The 19,074-nt window shown below is 39.3% G+C and overlaps 1 protein-coding gene across 1 annotated transcript in view; it reads left to right on the top strand.

The window, feature by feature from the left end:
• MAP3K5 (mitogen-activated protein kinase kinase kinase 5) overlaps positions 1 to 19,074 on the top strand; it is a 208,795-nt gene that overhangs the window by 71,891 nt on the left and 117,830 nt on the right. Inside the window, exons 3-7 of the mRNA XM_047734723.1 lie at positions 930 to 953; positions 6,535 to 6,728; positions 7,561 to 7,729; positions 8,882 to 8,988; positions 12,601 to 12,771. Of these exons, the coding sequence (XP_047590679.1) occupies positions 930 to 953; positions 6,535 to 6,728; positions 7,561 to 7,729; positions 8,882 to 8,988; positions 12,601 to 12,771 (665 nt within the window). The remainder of the gene's footprint in view (positions 1 to 929; positions 954 to 6,534; positions 6,729 to 7,560; positions 7,730 to 8,881; positions 8,989 to 12,600; positions 12,772 to 19,074) is intronic.

The raw sequence follows: 19,074 nt of genomic DNA, 5'->3' as shown, positions 1-19,074 counted from the left end.
ACTTCTCAGTTCCCCTTTGCCCCCATGTTGATCTTGAATGAAGAGTGATGGCCAGTTGGCTGAACCTTGAATTGCTCCTCTGCTCATTCCTTACCTCACCAGATCTGGCTCTTCTTCTTAGCCAGATGGACCTACCCTTGAGGCACCACAAAAGTCTCACAGTCCCTGTTTCCATGACAACATACATGCCATCATTTCCAAAATTCTGTCTCATCTCTCTTTCTAAATCATGATTCCCCAGCCTCGGTGAAGCCTTTATGCCACAGGGTTTTCCAGATTGTCTCTTCCATGCCTCTACTCATTTAAACATCCAGAAATCATGATTATGACAGCAAGCTTTAGCACGAGTTTTTATGCACCTGACACAGTATAGCTACATTATTTGCACAATCTCACTCCTCACAACCTAGAAGATAGTGAAACTGCCTTCAGTGTATTTCTCACATTCCACTTTTTATTGAACAACGTGTAAATTATATTTGTGACTATTTATTGTCAGATGATCTTATATAGGTGTGGATTTGCCCACTCTGATAAGTAGCCAATACCCTTTATTTCCCAGAAGACAGCATCTGCATAGTCCCATGGTCCACCCCCACCCAGTGTGTGAGTGATATTGTACATCGGAAAACTGAACTCCTTTTAGCCTTTTCCTAAAAAGGTTGTGGCTGATAATTCTGTGCTTACATATTCTACAAGAATGGTTTTTTGGATTTTATACGTTTGTGCAGTTTCCTTTAAACCATTGAGAATCTTTTTATTTTCTCTCATTTTCATCAGATTGTAAATTTCTCTGATACAGGAACTTATGGTACACTCCCTGAAATTTCAGATTGCTAAGATATTTTCCCACATCAAATAGTTAAATTAATTATTGAATTAATTTTTATTAACTTTAACTTAATTTTTTTTCTTTTCTCATTTTTCAGGAAATCATTTGCCAGAAGAATACCGTGAGTATTTTCTTTAACACTTCCAGAAATTTTTCATCTTTTCTGTTCCATCAACTAATCTCTGGCCTTTTTTTTATCTCCACAAATTATTAATTTCTCTGTTTTCCCTTTTTAGAGTTTCTGATATATCAATATAAATTTGGTTATTTTATCAAAACATTTCTTTAAAAGCAAAACATTACTGGGAGAGGACACCGATGCCTATTTATTGCATATATACTTATATTTTGGAAAAGAATGTTCCCATAGTGTATCCAATTTTGTGTAATTCTGAGTGGTACTCAGGCATCATATATACACATACTGCATATATGTGTACATGTGTGTATATATGTTTATACACATGTATTTATGTTTATATACACACACATATAGATATCTGTACCTGTGTATATGCTATGTAGCAAATTATAGGTACAAATGTGTCCATATATGCACATACATATATAGGTACATGTATATCTATTATCTAACTATCTATACAGTTGATCTAAGTTCCAGAGTCTTGTAGTTTGCCTTTGAGACCACACCACAGAATTCTTACCTTCCACACAGTATTAAATAAAAGCTAAAAAGTGATAAAAATAAATTTCGAATTTTAAAAATGCATGAAGAAAAATTACACAATTTAATATCTAAGGACATCAGCCTTCTTATGCTAGTGGTTATACTTTTCATTTGGAAAATAAACCAGTATTTAAAAACCACAAAGAGTGCATCTTTGCAACTTACAGCAAAAATAATATCTTACCTAAAGATCTGCACCTGATTTGATTTACGATGATAAGATTAAAAATACAATTGTAATTTTTCCTTAGACCAGAAAGATTTAAAACTTATGGTTAAGATCGTACCAAGTTAGAGACTCATGGCAACATAAATAAAGTTGTCATTATGTACTTTTATTCTGCCCATCTCCACAGGAAATGAGCAGTTATTGCTTCAGGCATCTATTTCGTGTAACATTTTTATTAAATAGTGATTGAACACATACCGTGTGCCAGGCTTTGGGCTTGGTGCCACAGGGATTCACTATGGCGGCTGAAAATCGAGGCAGTCAGATTCTTAACTGCTCCGGGAGATGGCCAGTGACTAGGCCCAGAGTCTAGTTCAGAGAGAAGATTGGTAAACAAATCAATAAAGACACAGATTAGAAAATTAACGCAAGACAATGTTCCGAAGAGCGGGTGGCCATATACCAAATGGTCACGGGTCTTTGAGAGGAGGTGGTCTTTACCAGAAACTTAGAGGAAAGAGCTAATCATACCCACTGGCGGGTCAGACCTGTGGAGAAACGGGGTTATAAGGTTTCCAAATACTGCACATGATGAACAGGTCACCTCTTGGCTTGAGTAAGCTGCTGGGTTTCAGGGGCTGGGTGTCCTTCTCAAAAGTTGAGGATTTTGAGCCGGTATTTCAATATGTTTGAATGCTGAGAGCATTTCTTCCCAGAAACTTAATTCATTTCCCACACATATATACATATGTTCATCTTTATGTAGCTTTTAAAAATTGAAAAACAGAGCCAGCATTATTTTTTTAACTAAAGATCATAGAATAGGACTAGGTTTTGAATTGCAGGTTTTTATAGCCGTGAACACAGGCGTGGGCCAGAGAGATCGCTGTTGTTATTTTATGAGCACACCTCGGGTGTTTTGAAATTTAAGGAGATGTGGGCTTTCTTTTTCAAGAAGCAAGCTTAAATATTTTAGAATTAGTACCTTATTAATAAAAGGCAGTTGCTATGCCCAAGGTGTCTATTCTTGATCAAACGGTGTTTTCTTTTTTAATTTGCTTTGAATGATCAGTGATTTCAAACTAGGGTTGGTGCAACAGCTATCTGTAAACAGAAATTGCAGTGATAAGATTCCTGAGGTAGAGGTGAGCCTACCCAGGGGAAGAAGATTCCCGTAGTATTAGTTTTCATTGTTCTGAAAAATGTGCTTTTCTCAGCAGCAAAAAAAAAAAAAAAAAAAGTGTTACAAGCAACCCTCACACTTTCCCCCCGACCACATGCTCACAGGGGTCTCAGCTCAGGCCTACGAGCATCCCTGCGGCTCCTGAAGCTTTATCAACCCCCCCTCCTGTGTTTCCTCAACAATGGGGGATTGGCAAAAAATACATTTATTGCCTTAGAAACATAGGGAAGAGACTCCAGAAAGTATAGTGAGGCCAGGCACTTAGAAAGACCTTTGCATGTTGGTTATTTTCTGTGAGGGCTCTGAAGCCTTATTCTATGGGGTTTGAAGGAGACAGTTGCAAGAACCCATTTTTCTCTGCTGTTTGCATGACTCTCGTTTTTCTGTCTCTACCCCTCTGCTGCTGCTATGCACCCAGACATCCGAGAGTCATTCTCTCCCAGAATTAGTTTTACACGGATGCATTATTCCCCAATGCCCAGTATTTGAGTAGTGATGTATCGTATTTCATGTCTTAGGCATGATGACATGTGGTATTAAGGCTTCTGAGGATACAGAACTTTATCCGGCTGCAGCAACAGAATACTATTTTGAAAGTCTAATAGTGCTTTTCTGGTTTATTGGCTTTTCATCTGTTTGTCCTAACTTTTGACTTGGAAGATTCAGAGCATTTTATTTTTGAATTGTGAGTTATAGTACTTATCTAAGGAGTATTTGGTTTTGTTGCTCTTTTGTAACTCACTCATAGTTAAAGCTCTAGAAGCTTTGGGAGGCAACCTCTTGGTACACTTGCCTTTCTTTTCTGCTCAGGCGATGGATCAGGTCAAAAGGATTAAATTGGTGGACATGCTGAGGGATGTTGGAAACATCCTTTTTAGAAGCAGGATATGTTTATTTTTCCTCTTCCTGACTAGCCTTCCAAATTATTTGTCCATGGAGGAGAGCTTAAGAAAGGAACAGTTTCTGGGGCACCTGGGTGGCTTAGTGGGTTAAAGCCTCTGCCTTCGGCTCAGGTCATGATCTCAGGGTCCTGGGATTGAGCCCCACATCGGGCTCTCTGCTCGGTGGGAAGCCTGCTTCCTCCTCTATCTCTGCCTGCCTCTTTGCCTACTTGTGATCTCTGTCTGTCAAATAAATAAATAAATAATCTTAAAAAAAATAGGAAAGAACAGTTTCATGTGTTTGATTGAAAAATCAAATCTCAACCTCTGGAAGTTCCTCTCATACTTTAAATGGAAGTCAGGTCCAGTTTCTGCTTCGCAGCCTGACATACAGCAAGTGCCTCAGAGACCATGTTCATAAATAATTCCGTCTGGCCATAAAGGCATTTATCAGTTCTCGTCTGTTTGCTGTGAGGCAGTAGCTTGGCTCATGCAGGGTTCCACGAAAGTGACCTGAGGTGAAGTGTTGGCGTGTCAGCCTGTAGAGGCCCTTTGGAAGGGTGCTGACCCCTCTAATGGATAATGGGATACCCTCTAGAGAAGAGCCCCAGGGCTAGAGTCCCAAACACCTCACGGACCAGATGCATGACCTTATCTGAGCCTTGTCTGAATTCTCATGTATAAAACAGACAGTAGTCTTCCCTGCTTGGTGGAGAATCTGTTTCTCCCTCTGCCTCTGCTCCTCCCCCTGCTCGTGCTCTCTCTCTCTCTCAAATAAATAAATAAATAAAATCTTTGGGAAAAAAACAAAAAAAACAAAACAGAGACAATAGTACCTTCTTCAGTGGGTTATTGGGAACTCATGACTGTTCATTCTTGACACATGGCAAGTGTGAGTCAATGTTTGCTCTCATTGGTTTGTTTCTAAGGGGAAGCGAAGTGATGTATTGTTCCCCGTAATGCTGATATGGCTAGGATCCAATTATCTGGGCTCGATGTGCTCCCCAGAACAGTGATGGGGTTTCCCACATAACTCATTTTACTTGTGAACCTTCTGCCTTTTTTTTTCCCTCTCCTCTCTATGGTTTTTCTCTTAGAGGTCCCTCATGTTTCCTTAGATTCAACTACACCAAATGCTTCCCAGGTCTGTACTTTTGTTGGAAACTCTTTTATGTTCCAATCACATATTTCTGGCTTTCTTCTAGACATTCTGACTCTCGGTGTCTTGCCCTCCTTAAATCTCAGCCTTTTTAATCGTGAACATTTCACGCTTCCCACCCCAGCCCAGGTTTCAACCTCTTGAAGTTCCTGTCATATATTAACGGGCAGTCAGGTTCTGTTTGTGATTTATTACCTGATATATAACAAGTGCCCTCAACTGTAATATGTTCATAAATAATGAAGTCTGCTTCTGCTGAGTTTTCGTTTTGCTAATGATACCACTCATTTTAGGTAGCCCCATTTAAGACTGTGCTCATGTGTTCTTTACTGCTTTGAAACCTTCCTGATTCCCATGCCCAGGACATACTGTTTAAGGTCCTGAGCTTTGCATCCGCATCCCTTCCCCGAGCTCTTAGAGCCAGGCAGGCTGACTTACTCAGGGATGTCCAATCCAGTTTCCTTTTTTCTTCCTCCCAGCTCTCCCTTTGCTTGCACTAATGTTCCCTCACCTGACATCATTGGGAATCTAGAGAAGCTCGGGAGGAGTGAGTGGAGAGTGGCGTGGGCTGAGGGCAGAGAGAGAAGTAGGATTTGGGTGGTCAGTCCCTTGTAGGCCCCTGGGATGTGTCTTATTTTCATCCCAGGAGCAAGGGAGGGGGCCTTAGGCAGCTAAGGGAAGCGATCTGATATAGGTTGTTAAGAGGTTGGGGTAAGTGATGAATCACTAAATTCTATACCTGAAACCAAGTTTACCATGTATCTTAACTAACTAGAATTTAAATAAAAACTTGAAATCGGAAGGGAAAAAAAGATCACTTTGACTGGTGGGTAGAGAACACATTGAGCGGGGAGAGTGGAAGCAGGAAGGCCAACTGAAGGCCAGTGATGGTAGCTCAGGCTGGGTATGTTGGCCTTGTCTTCCATGTGGGCAGAAAAGATGGAGGGAAATGGACAAATAGATCGATTTTGGAGGTAGAATAGACTGGATTTCAATAGGATGTGGGTGGTGAAGGAAATGGGAGCATCAGGGAAAACTTCTGGGTCTCTAGTTTTAGTAGCTAGGAGGTTAATGGAGCTGTGACTATGACAGAGCAGCCTGGAGAGAACAGCTTTGTTTCCGCATCGCTCACAGCATAGCCTGTCAGGTGCGGAGCCCTTAAATGTTAGTTCTTATTCTTGTCATGTATTTATGCTGTGTCTCTGTGATTAAATTTTAAATTTCCCAGAAGGCTGAAGGCTGTGTTTAAACTCCTCTGTTTTTCCTGCAGCATGCATATATCTTAATGCCTTAGCCATCAGAGATGGTGAATAAATATTTAATTGACTGATGGAAACTGTCCTACTGGGGGTTTTTGTTTTGTTTTGTTTTTTGGCTTTTTTGGTTTTTGTTTGTTTGTTTTTTATATCATCTGTAAGTCCTAATTATTTGCAATCAGCAATTAAAGAAATTGGGAGGAAATTTCCACTTTCATAGGTCATAAATAAGAAATGAGGTTTTTCTATTTCGCTTCACATTCAGGATGACTATTTAAAATGACTCAGTGCAGTAGGACTTGGGATTTTGTTAGTGTGGAGTCTCCAGGCCAGCTCACCCGCTCCTGGCACCTCTTCTTTATACAGATGTGCACTGGGAACTATACATTCGTCCCTTACATGATCACTCCACACAACAAGGTCTACTGCTGTGATAGCAGCTTCATGAAGGGGTTGACGGAGCTCATGCAACCGAACTTCGAGCTGCTTCTTGGACCCATTTGCTTACCTCTTGTGGATCGTTTCATTCAGCTTCTGAAGGTGGCACAAGCAAGTTCTAGGTAAAGTTGAATAATGCCGTTTGATGATGATAACAGAGCTATGTCCTACTTCCTTTATTTGTGCATCTTATCGGATGTTTCTCAGATAGAGCACACAGCCAACAACCAGGAAAATGAAAGTATGATATCTTCCAAGTAGATAAAAGAGATGTCTGATAGTTTACTGTATTCAGAAGAGAACCACTTGAGATCAGAAAGGGGAAAAAAAAACTGCTAAGTACATTATGGTAATGGTAGAGATAAAATATATATATATATATATATATATATATATATATATATATACACATACATACATATGTATATGTGTATATATATATATATATTCAAAGTACAGAAACACTGTCAGAATTAATGTCCACAGACTTTTACTATAAGAACAGGAACTTGCCCAGAATTGCTGATGACATTATTATATTTTAGTTAAGAAAAACCAGTTAGGGTAATCTGTGATGAGGCTGAGTCAGAAAGTGAGGGCTATATTATGTTCAAATCATAGGCACACCTGATTTATTTGGAACAATTTCTACTCAAAACAGTGCAATGAAAAATAAAGTTTTGATGTTTTAAGTGGCACATGGCAGGTTCTTGGAAAAGTCATTAAGATGCAGTATATTTACCTAAGTTTTTCTAAAGCAAAGCAGAGTATTAAAAAATACATATAGGACTCCCAAAATTCTTTATAATGCAAAATCCATGAGGTGTTCCATCTATGCATCCTGTGAATTGAAAGTTACAAATGCCACAGATGTCATTCATTTCCTTATACAATCATTGCTTTTCATTGAAATCCCTTCTAGTATTAACTCTTTGAAATGTGTTCTCCCACCAGCCAGTATTTCCGGGAATCTATACTCAATGATATCAGGAAAGCTCGAAATTTATACACTGGTAAAGAATTGGCAGCTGAATTGGCAAGAATTCGGCAACGAGTAGATAATATCGAAGTCTTGACAGCAGATATTGTCATAAACCTCTTACTTTCCTACAGAGATATCCAGGTGAGAAGATGCTTACAGGAAATTCTTCGTCATGTAGCATGTTGGAGGAATAAGGGAGAGTTAGCATCACATTTCGGTTAGTTGAGAGGTCATTCAGGTCACTACATGTAATTTTTTTATTGCCTTTTCTAAGCTCTCTATCCTGAGAATTTATGATGAATGGAAAAGACTCCTATGAGTTAGCCATCCTTGATTACGTAACGAAGTACTTTCATGGTAAAGGTCTGAGTTTTTCCTCCAGAAGAACAAAAAGAAAAATCTGTGTACGTAGCTAACCTGTGGACAACCTATACTAATTTGTTAGCCTCAGACACACCTGTCAGACAATAAGTGAAAGTTTTGTTGTGGCAAATAGCAGAAGTGGGAGGGGGAGCTTTCTGGACATAGCTCTTACTCCTGGGAATTCTGTTGCTTGAAACTGATAGTGATAGATCTGACTAGCCAGGACCAAGAAATATGCAACTGATTAATTATAAAAATAACTTAAAAATTTTCTCATGTAAAACACACCAATGTGCCATTTAATTTTATTGACATGTCTTAAAATTTTTTAAATATGGTAAATTGAAGGCAATTCTCTCTGAGGTGGGAATTTGTTTTTAGATTTTTATATAGTAAAATCTAAGTGACTTCTAGTTTCTTATTCCCACGCAGCCTTTCAGGCCCAAGTAAAGCTTCATGAGAACAACAGAAATTAACATACGTGTAGAGGTGTGGTATTTCAGATCCCAAGATTAGGGGAACTTGAAATGACATCATCTTGTTACTTATAAGAGAAGTTCAATCATTTGCTCCATGTCCTTGATATTTTGAAAATTCTTTCTTTGAAAATAATTTTTAGGACACCATGCCAGGAATCTGGCTCCATGGGAGAGGCAAACCACCCATAGTTAGACAACAGAGTGTTATCATGCTAATGGGGGCCAGTTGTGGTAACTCTATATTTTAAGGTTTTTACCTATACAAGCCAAATTTCTTATTTAAGAAAAATCAATTTCTTTTTGGTTCTAGACTCTTCAAAGTAGTTCATGGATCCTAGTTCTCTTTTTAACACCCTTCTCGGATTTAGATATATGCTTGTCAAAAGTCCTCTCATTGTCAGAACTTTCTCCTAGTGGTTTAATTCTGTGTTATTCTCCTTTTGTTTGAAAGGACTATGATTCTATAGTGAAGCTGGTAGAGACTTTAGAAAAGCTGCCAACCTTTGATTTGGCTTCCCATCACCATGTGAAGTTTCATTATGCATTTGCACTGAATAGGTAAGAAAAGGTTCTGTTCGTACTATGCTAACATACTATTTTATAACCTGCATTTTCTTCCCAGGATATGTTTTTGCTGTAGCATTGCAGCCATTCCCTATTGGAATGTAATATTAATATTTCTGCTTCAACCATATGAAATATAGGAAGCACATGCATTCTTTTTTTATTTTTTTGACAGTAAAAAAAAAGCCCCTGCAGTTTATATATTTAAATTCTTTATTTTGTTTTGTTTTGTTTAATTTATTTTTTATCATGTTCTGTTAGACACCATAAAGTACATCATTAGTTTTTTGATGTAGTGTTCCATGATTCATTTTTTGCATATAACATGCAGTGTTCATTACAACCTATGACCTTCTGAATTCCCATTTCCCCCCCACCCGGGTGCCTCCCCTCTGAAACCCTCAGTTTGTTTCCCAGAGTCTATAGTCTCTCATGGTTTGTCTCCCTGACTGATTCCCCCACTTCAGTTTTCTTCTCCTTCCCCTAATGTCCTCCATGCTATTCCTTAAATTCTTAAAATTATTTTTTCTCGGGGCACCTGGGTGGCTCAGTGGGTTAATCCCTCTGCCTTCAGCTTAGGTCATGATCCCAGGGTTCTGGGATCGAGCCCCGCATCGGGCTCCCTGCTCAGCAGGGAGCCTGCTTCCTCCTCTCTCTCTGCCTGCCTCTCTGCCTACTTGTGATCTCTGTCTGTAAAATAAATAAATAAAATCTTTTTTAAAAAAATTCTTTTTTCTCTGAGCTTGTATTTGCTATTTATACTTGCTTAGAATTTTTTTATTGCACGAATTTTATTGCACGAATATAATGTTATTTTTAGGCAAATATGCTCAACCCCAAATGATTCTTTACTTAAAAATTTACAAAGTAGAGGGGCATCTGGGTCGCTCAGTTCATTAAGTGTCGGACTCTTGGTTTTGGCTGCAGTTATGATCTTGGGGTCATGGGATCAATTTCAGTGTCAGGCTCTGTGCTGAGTTCAGAGTCTGTTTAAGACTCCTCCTCTCTCCCTCTGCCCCTTCCCCTCTGCCCCAACTCTTTCTCTCTCTCTCCCATAAATAAATCTTTAAAAAAATTTGCTAAGTAGGGTAATGGTAGTTATGTCTAGGTGAACATATTCCTAACCAGAGAATATTTTCATTTTCACTGCCCTGAACAGATCTAATTACAATCAGAACTCCGTTGGCCACATTTTAGGGCATGTATCCAGAAATCTGCTAAGACCCGCATGAAGGCTGCTACTTCCAGTCCTGCCTGTCGGCCTTCTGTCCACATCATGGCACATACGTCAGTGCCACATCCTACCCCGAGTTACCAAGAAGGCCGGCCATGCTCGGAGAGGCATGGAGAGGCCCAAAACACTGAGCTGTCCAAAGCTTGTTAGTTGTGCTGCTGTCTTCCCTGGTGGCGAGTTAAATATATATACAGTTGCAAAACTAAAGAGAATGAGCGAAAGAGAAAGGGAGGGACATCATGTCCCTGGGCCACTTGCTGTGTGTCACTTAAGGCTTGATTATTTTACAGATGAGGAAGCTGAAGCTTGGAGACCTTGAATCACTTTTCTTCAGAGCCCATAGTTAGCAAGTCATAAAACTGAGGCTCAAACCTGGATCTGTCCCATACTGATGTCTTTGCTCTTCATCACTAGGTCCTCCTGCCTCCGTCTGCAACGAAAGAAGTCAGCACACTATTCAACCAGAGATTCTTTCTTTCCTCCTTTATGCTTGCTAACATTATCAATAAGTGTAGAATGGACGTATATTTCATTTCCCCATTTATTAAACATCTTTTTCTTCAGATTTGACAGAGTGAGATGAGACCTCCAGAGATTACCAGCTCCAGCTGGCTCTCAAATAAATCTTTCTCTTTCTTTCCTCCTTTATGCTTGCTAACGTTATCAATAAGTGTAGAATGGACGTATATTTCATTTCCCCATTTATTAAACATCTTTTTCTTCAGATTTGACAGAGTGAGATGAGACCTCCAGAGATTACCAGCTCCAGCTGGCTCTCAAATAAATCTTTCCTGAAAGACAGAATGGAATATGTTCTTTTTTATGAAATGAAAAATCAAAGTCCATAGAGCCTCTTAGATTTTTCTTTGTGTTTTATCCTTACCTTTCCTAAAATACAATATGATGAATTAATAAACATATTTGTATGAAGGGTTATTATAAGCTCAAGGTATTTAGGACAAAGTGTAAAAAGGTATTTCATAGACCAGATGTATTTGAAGTCATAGTGGAGAAGAGAAATAACTCTATGTAGCAACTTTATTGAAATATAATTCATATATCATACAATTCACCCATTTAAGGTGTACAATTTAATGGTTTTTTAATATAGTAACAGAATTGTATGACCATCAACACAATATAACATTTTCATCTCCCTAAAAGGAAACCCATTAGTAGTCACTCTCCCCTTGCCCCACAAATCTCCCAGACCTGGGCAACCACTAATCTATTTTTGGTTTCTAGATTTGCCTATTCTGGACATTTCATATAAATGGAATCCTATTATATGTAATCTTTTGTGACTGTCTTCTTTCACTTAGCATAATGTTCTTAAGTTCCAAGAAATAATTTTTAAGGGAATTTCTTTAAAGATTTTATTTATGGGGCGCCTGGGTGACTCAGTGGGTTAAGCCTCTACCTTCAGCTCAGGTCATGGTCCCAGGGTCCTGGGATCGAGCCCCACATTGGGCTCTCTGCTCAGCAGGGAGCCTGCTTCCTCCTCTCTCTCTGCCTGCCTCTCTGCCTACTTATGATCTCTCTCTGCCAAATAAGCAAAAATTTTAAAAATCTTAAAAAAAAGATTTTATTTATTTATTCATCAGAGACTATGCACATGTGCACATGTGAGCAAGCAGAAACAGGGGAGCAGCAGGCAGAGGGAGAAGCATGTTCCCTGCTGAGCAAAGCACCTGATGCAAGACTCAGTCCCAGAACCCTGGCATCACTACCTGAGCTGAAGGCAGACACTTAACCAACTGAGCCACCCAGGCTTCCCTTTAAGAGAATTTTTATCTGGCTTTGAGAATGAACTACACATATTTGCTATTTTAAAATGACCTACCTAAAGCATCTTCCTTAGATCATCATCTGATCACACATGGACTTCTGCAGCTCTTGGCTTAAAGTTGGTTTGTTGGTGTTGTCTGGAATAAGTTTGCCCAGTGTTTTGGAGCAGAAGCCGTTGAAACCTAAAGTCAGGGTTTGGTCCTTGTCTGGATTGGTCAGCTGCCCCATGTAAGGCCACAGACTGCATTCCTAATTGTACTTCATGCCCTTGAACCTATGAACATGAACCTATGGGCTGCGAAATTAGAAGGACTATATAGATGGGTTTATGCAAACCTATCACTGTCATCAGGAAAGCAGCTCAAAAGTGATCCTTGTTAAATCCAGTAGACATGCAGTAGGATGAAAAGACAAAAAGGCTTAGGACACATCTTTACAGGGAACTCTCAAAATCTATGGTTGTCTTTATCCTGCTAGACTTCACTAGTGTGAATCAAAATATCAAGCAGAGTTTTAAAAAGGCCTACATTGCTTCTGTGATCTATATTGAAACAGTGATATTTTTTTCTCCCCCTACCTTTAAGGAGAAATCTCCCTGGAGATAGAGCCAAAGCTCTTGATGTTATGATCCCGCTGGTGCAAAGTGAAGGGCAGGTTGCCTCTGATATGTATTGCCTAGTTGGTCGAATCTACAAAGACATGTTTTTGGACTCTAATTTCCTGGACACTGAAAGTAGAGACCATGGAGCTTCTTGGTGAGTATATCGGATAAGATACTTGATAAATCCATGACATGAAAAAAAATGGTTTACAGATGGGAGTGCTAAATTACTGTTATCCTGTAGATTGTGTATTACAAGTAAATCTTAGAGTTTATAGCTTCAGTAAACAACTTTGATGAAATTCATTTGATATGGTAGAGTGCATTGGAGTAAGTTGGATGAAAAGATACTTTGAGAAAGTAACATTTTAAAAAGATACTCTAAAATATAGAGTATAGCAACAAAAATATCATTTTTGGAGAATTTATAGAAGTTGATAGACATGAAGGAATTCTAGAATGTATGAAAAAATATGCCAAATTTGTGGATGAGAAGATTTAATATTTGAAAGATGTTAGTTCTCCCCAACAGGGCTTTCATGTGACATGACAAATTGATTCTAAAATTTACTTGAAAAATACAAAGGGCCAAGAAAAGGCAAAACAATCTTGGAGAACAAACTGGAAGGACTTGCTCTACCAGATAACAAGACCTACTATAAAGATGTAATAATTAAGATATTGCAATATAAGTGTATGCTTAGACAAACACTGGAACAGAAGAGAGAGCCTGGAACAGACTGAGATGTTTATGAGACTAGATTTATGACAGTTTACTTCATGGATCAGAGTGGAAAGGGTGGACTCTTCAGGAATGGGACTGGGAAAATTTGTTCATCTGCTCGTAAAAATAAAATGAAATTGTATTTCTACTTTAAGCCGTGTTTAAGAAGTGAAATTCCAAGTGAATTAAAGACCAAAATATTTTTTTAAATACTTCAGAAAAAAAATCTTTTAGAATAAAATATACAAGTTGACCTTGGGATAGGAAAGAATTTTTTTTTTAAGATTTTATTTATTTATTTGACAGACAGAGATCACAAGTAGGCAGAGAGGCAGGCAGAGAGAGAGGAAGGGAAGCAGGCTCCCTGCTGAGCAGAGAGCCCGACGTGGGGCTCGATCCCAGGACCCTGGGATCACGACCCGAGCCGAAGGCAGCGGCCTTAACCCACTGAGCCACCCAGGCGCCCCTGGATAGGAAAGAATTTCTTAAACAAGGCTTAAAAATACCATGAATCATAGAATGAACAGATTGGGAAATGAGCGTGCATCAAGATTTGCTTCTGTTCATCAAGGTTCTGCCTTTTGGAAATGGCAGAGTGGGTTCTATTGCCAGCTAATCCTACCAATTTTAACAATTATAAACTTTGGAAAAACACTTAAGAAGGAAGACAGTTTGAAAGCACTGGAGAGTGACTATAAGTGGTCAGAAACTGGAGAAATTTTGGTTCTTGGATGAAGAGTACCACATTGGGTAAGATCCACATTTTTCTCTTGGGGGCATTCTCCAATCTATAAGCCCAAGGACAGATAGAACTCGAGAAGAAAATCAGAGTCTTAATTGTCAGAGGGCTTAGTTTGATGCAGCCAGAGTGCCTGGAGATAGAGTAAGATATCACCTACATGAAGGAGCCACAAAGAGAGAGCCCCAAAATCTGTGTATAAACTCTTGTTCAATTCTCAGCTGCCCCTGGCATGTGTGAGTTTTACCCTAGGAGCCCAGGTGGAACAGTAGCTAGAAGTCTTTGACAGCTGAACAGAAATTTCAGCAGCTGCCCAGTGTAGGAGAGACAGACTTTGGAATTTGAACCTGATGTTAGAAGGGCTTCATGAGCAATCTGAGCTTTCCACTGAAAGTCCTGAAGGGCCACAGCATAGGAATAAAAAACTATATCCCAGGACTAAAGAAGTGCACTAAAAGTTAAGAGCAAAACGATACAGAGCCACTCTAATAAAACTTAAAACCAAGCCCCCATATGATCAAGGTAAACTACCAACAATTTATTTGCCTGTTAGAGTAAGACCAAATACTCTTAAGAGGAGTATAACAGAATCCAAACTCTACAATGTAGCATCCAAAATGTTAATCCAAAACCATTAGAAACTACTAGATTTATAAAGAAATAGTTAAGTGTGACAATATCAATTGTTGGCAAGGATGTTAGAGGAAAGGTAGTCTCTCCTGGCTGTGGCAGAAATTTTTATGACCACTGAAAGATTTTGATAATATCAAGGCAAGTTGACAGGTAGCCTATCCTAGATCCAGCAGATCTACTTATATACTCTAGAGAAATTCTTAAAGTTCTTCTGTATAAAACTTCTGACATGCAAAAAAAATCTTTAAAAAAAAGTTGAACAAGGGGCACCTGGGTGGCTCAGTGGGTTAAAGCCTCTGCCTTTGGTTCAGGTCGTGGTCTCAGGATCCTGGGATCGAGCCCAGCAACAGTCTCTTTGCTCAGCGGGGAACCTGCTTCCCCCTCTCTCTAGTTCTACCTCTCTGCCTAGTTGTGATCTCTCTCTCTCTCTCTCTGTCAAATAAATAAATAAAATCTTAAAAAAAAAAGTTGAGCAAAATCAGCAAATGGCAGAAGATCCATGGAGTACAGTATCATTTATGGGAACTTTAAAAGCAATCATACACACGTAGTAAAGGTATATATGCATGAGTGTACATCATAAATTCTCAATTCAGTATACTGGTTACCAGTGGGGATAAAGGAGTAGAAGGGAGGGATTCACATACAGCTGTAAGAATAATTACAACATTTCCTTTCTTAGCAGAACAGTGGGTATGTGGAAGTGTTGCTTATATTATTTTTCTGTATTTCTTAATATCCCTAAACAATTCTCTAATTCATTTAAAGATTTTTTATTTATTTATTTGACAGACAGATCACAAGTAGGCAAAGAGGCAGGCAGAGAGAAAGGAAGGGAAGCAGGCTCCCCGCTAAGCAGAGAGCCCGACGTGGGGCTCGATCCCAGGACCCTGGGATCACGACCCGAGCCGAAGGCAGCGGCCTTAACCCACTGAGCCACCCCGGCGCCCCACAATTCTCTAATTTAAATGTATACATTAAAAGAGGTTGGCTTACCTCAGGAATTCCTCAGTGATAGCCATAAAATCTTTTTAAGTTGTGAAAGGGAAATCTTAATTTTCAAAATCTTGTATCATTTTAGCCACTGAACGAGGGACTGAAATTGGGATAATGGGTTACAACCGGGGAGGAAAACTTGGGTACAGTGATTTTCTGGATCCTCATGGAAAATTTTGGTTTAGACTTTTAAATTTGTATTACAAATTTTTAGTAAAATCCAGAGAGTTTTATGGTTTCTCTTAATCAGGTTTTTTTGTTTTTGTTTTTGTTTTTTTCCTGCCGTTACAAAAGAGGAAAGCAACTATGCAGCCTTTTTATTACCAGATTTACACTTTAAGAAAATTCTGAGTTGTAGGAAAATTAGAATCTAGTATTTGGAAGCATTGTGTCAATAGAAATGCTCTGATATGGTTGTGATAATGATATGCATGGGTCATCCTTACAAACCTGTTTCATGGTCAGTGAAATCAAATGGAGAACACCTCCTATGAAGTTAGCGTATGTCGTGCACAGGAATAAAATAAAGCATTTCCCTATTTGAAAATCAAACAGTTTAGACTACTGTGAACTTTCAAGGTCACATAAAGTTCAGTTAAGGAGCAGAGTTTTTTCCAGTTGTGTATTGTTTTAATTTTCTGTACTTCCAGATTTTGACTCCTTTTTGATGGTTCCCCTTTAGCTGAGGACTATTAACAGTCTCTCAGAAGAGCTTTGTGTCAAGGTCTTTGGGTCCAATTGAAGATGTCAGAATTTTTATGATTTCATTTTAAGCTGTCCATTAATTTTCTAGTAAGAACAAGGAAGGCTGTTAGAGATCAAAGCCTTTGATGGTAGGGCGCCTGGGAGTTGATCTTGTGTCACTCACAAACTTATTTGGTATTAAAAGAATGTCACTTTTGCTATAGATTAGCTATCCATAAGCTACCATTACTGTCATGTATATCCATATATATCCGTTTGTCCCAAGGGTTGCTAAGAAGTTACCCCCCACCTCCCTTTTTAAATACGGTTGTTGTTTTTTTGTGGGTTTTTCTTTTTTCCCTACACCCTCACACTTGTAAAGCCTCTTCGGTATATCTTAATGTTTTGATCCAACTCCCACAGTGCTGCAAACACACTCATTCATATTGGTGTGTTGGCATCGTCCCTAACCTCCCTTCCTGTTCGAGCTGAGCTGTGAAAGCACATTGTCAAGGTGCTGACGCAAGAGGGTGTCCCTGAGGTTATGAGACATCCTGCCAGATTTACCCAGGATTATATATGTCCTGAGTCATGGGTCCCACAGGGATGTTTCCACGATTTTGTCTGAGCCATCATCTCTCTGAGTTTTCACTTGTCAGATGCCGGTGCAAGGCCAAGGAGAGAGATGTCATGGCAGGTAAGTCAGTCCCTCAAGGCCTCTTTCCATGGACATTTGCCATGGCCTGAATCATTTTTTGCTGGGTTGCAGAGACAGTGATGTACTGACCACAGAAAATTTAAGGACAGGAACTTTCACTCAATAGTATAAGAGCCCCCAAGCAATTGTGATTCGAGTGGCTCATCAAGCTCTTTCTTCCAGTTTCCCATTTTAACACCTTTGATGAGTTCAGGGTTCTGCTCTGTGCCAGAGGGAGAATATGTTGCCCCCCTCTGAGCATGGAACCTGGTACAGGAGCTGTGCTGAGGCACTGTTTTACACCTGGGCGCGTCTATTTTTCTGAGAGCTTTTCCTGGGGGTTCAGAGTACAAAAGAAGGAAATGAGAAAAAAGTTTATGGTTTCAATTTTTTTTTTAGTTTGCAGAATTGTGATACGTTGTTCGAATAATTTTTTTTTTCTCTTCTGCTAGAACAAACTTTGGTTGTTGAGTCTTATCTGGGACAGAGGCCGAGTGGTTTGAACGAACACATCCTGCTGATTTAAGTATAAAAAAAGACTAGTTCTCTGACATTTGATGTTTTTCATTGTTACTTCCTTCGTTATTTTTGTCCACTGAAGCTCTTGAGGCTGGCTAAAATAATGCTGTTTTTTTCTGCACTTAAATTTCTATAATCCAACTTAGGGTAGGAAAAACACCTTTTGGACCTTTCCATAATTAAACTGAGTTTAGCTCTTAGTCATGAAGAGGTTGTCACTTTTTATCATAGCTGTTCAACATACAGGTAAATCTAAGTTGGAGAAGGCCGTAATTGTGTGGGTCACAGGCTCTGGTTAGAGGATGCTTGGGGCTGCGAGAGGATATCACACAAGACGAGACAGTGACACCGGGGGGGATACTCAGCTTTCAAAGTAGGAAATATTGTGACCCCAAAGCCTAGACTCACGTCCTAAAAAGAGGCCACAGAGTTTCTGAAGTGACAGACTTAACTAGAATGGCCCAAGGAAATACTGTGTACTGTGACTTGGAGAGCCATGGAAAATTCATTGCAAAGATTATCTCCACCATTCCTTTATTAACCTAATCTAACAAAGAAGTAACCACGAAACAGTCATGCTGAATTCCCGTGGAGAGTGGCTTACTTAGAACATTTTGTTATGTGCAGTATTTGTTCAGTCGGTGGAAATAATTATCAATCCCTTCAACTTTGGAGTTGACACAAGGTTTCTGTATATGCTGTTAGCTGTTGCAGACTTAGAAGCACCTTGTACAGAAAGCAATGCTGACATTTTTTCCTCCCACTTTACAACCAACGCCATTGAAACTGGAAGAACTTAAGTGAATTTTTTGATGTGCTTTTACTAATAAAATCTCAAATCTAATTTTTCAGATTCAGTGTTATTTTTATTACATCTGAGGCTCTCTTTCCTAGAATTTTCAGGAACAGATATTTCCGGGAATGTCTATACTGTTTTGTGGAAGAGGACTTTTGGGAGACTGATGTGAGATAAATACTGAGTCAACACTTAGAAAAGTGTGATCTTAGAAAAGATACCCTTTAGAAAATTCCATTTTCTTTAAAAATAAGGATAATATTTACCTGCAGGAATTGGAATGCTCTTAGCATCTTATAAGTAGCAGAACACCTAACTCCGATGGGCTTCAACAATAAGACAAGTGTATCGAAGTCCAAAAGTGAGGCTGGGTCTGAGTAGGTTGAGTCAAAAGCTTAAAAGTATCAGCCAAGGTCTGTTGCCTCATTATTGCTGTTGGTGGCTCTGCCCTTGGGCTGGCTTTCTTAGGCTTGCAAAGTGGCCATGGTCGTTCCAGGCATCAATCCAGTTTAGCTACACCACGGTCTGGAGAGGAAATGGAAGCCATCTTTTTCTTAGAACTTGGAAAGCATGCTCACAAAAACCTACCCCAGACTTTCCTTACTTTCCTCTTTATGCTTCTGGTATTCCATTATCAGCCCAATACTACATAAATCACTGGGAAGGAGG

This window comes from Lutra lutra, chromosome 6, assembly GCF_902655055.1.
Source record: "Lutra lutra chromosome 6, mLutLut1.2, whole genome shotgun sequence".
NCBI classification, from domain to species: domain Eukaryota; kingdom Metazoa; phylum Chordata; class Mammalia; order Carnivora; family Mustelidae; genus Lutra; species Lutra lutra.
The sequence above is the reverse complement of the archived record's forward strand: the minus strand, read 5'-3'. Positions and strand labels throughout refer to the sequence as shown.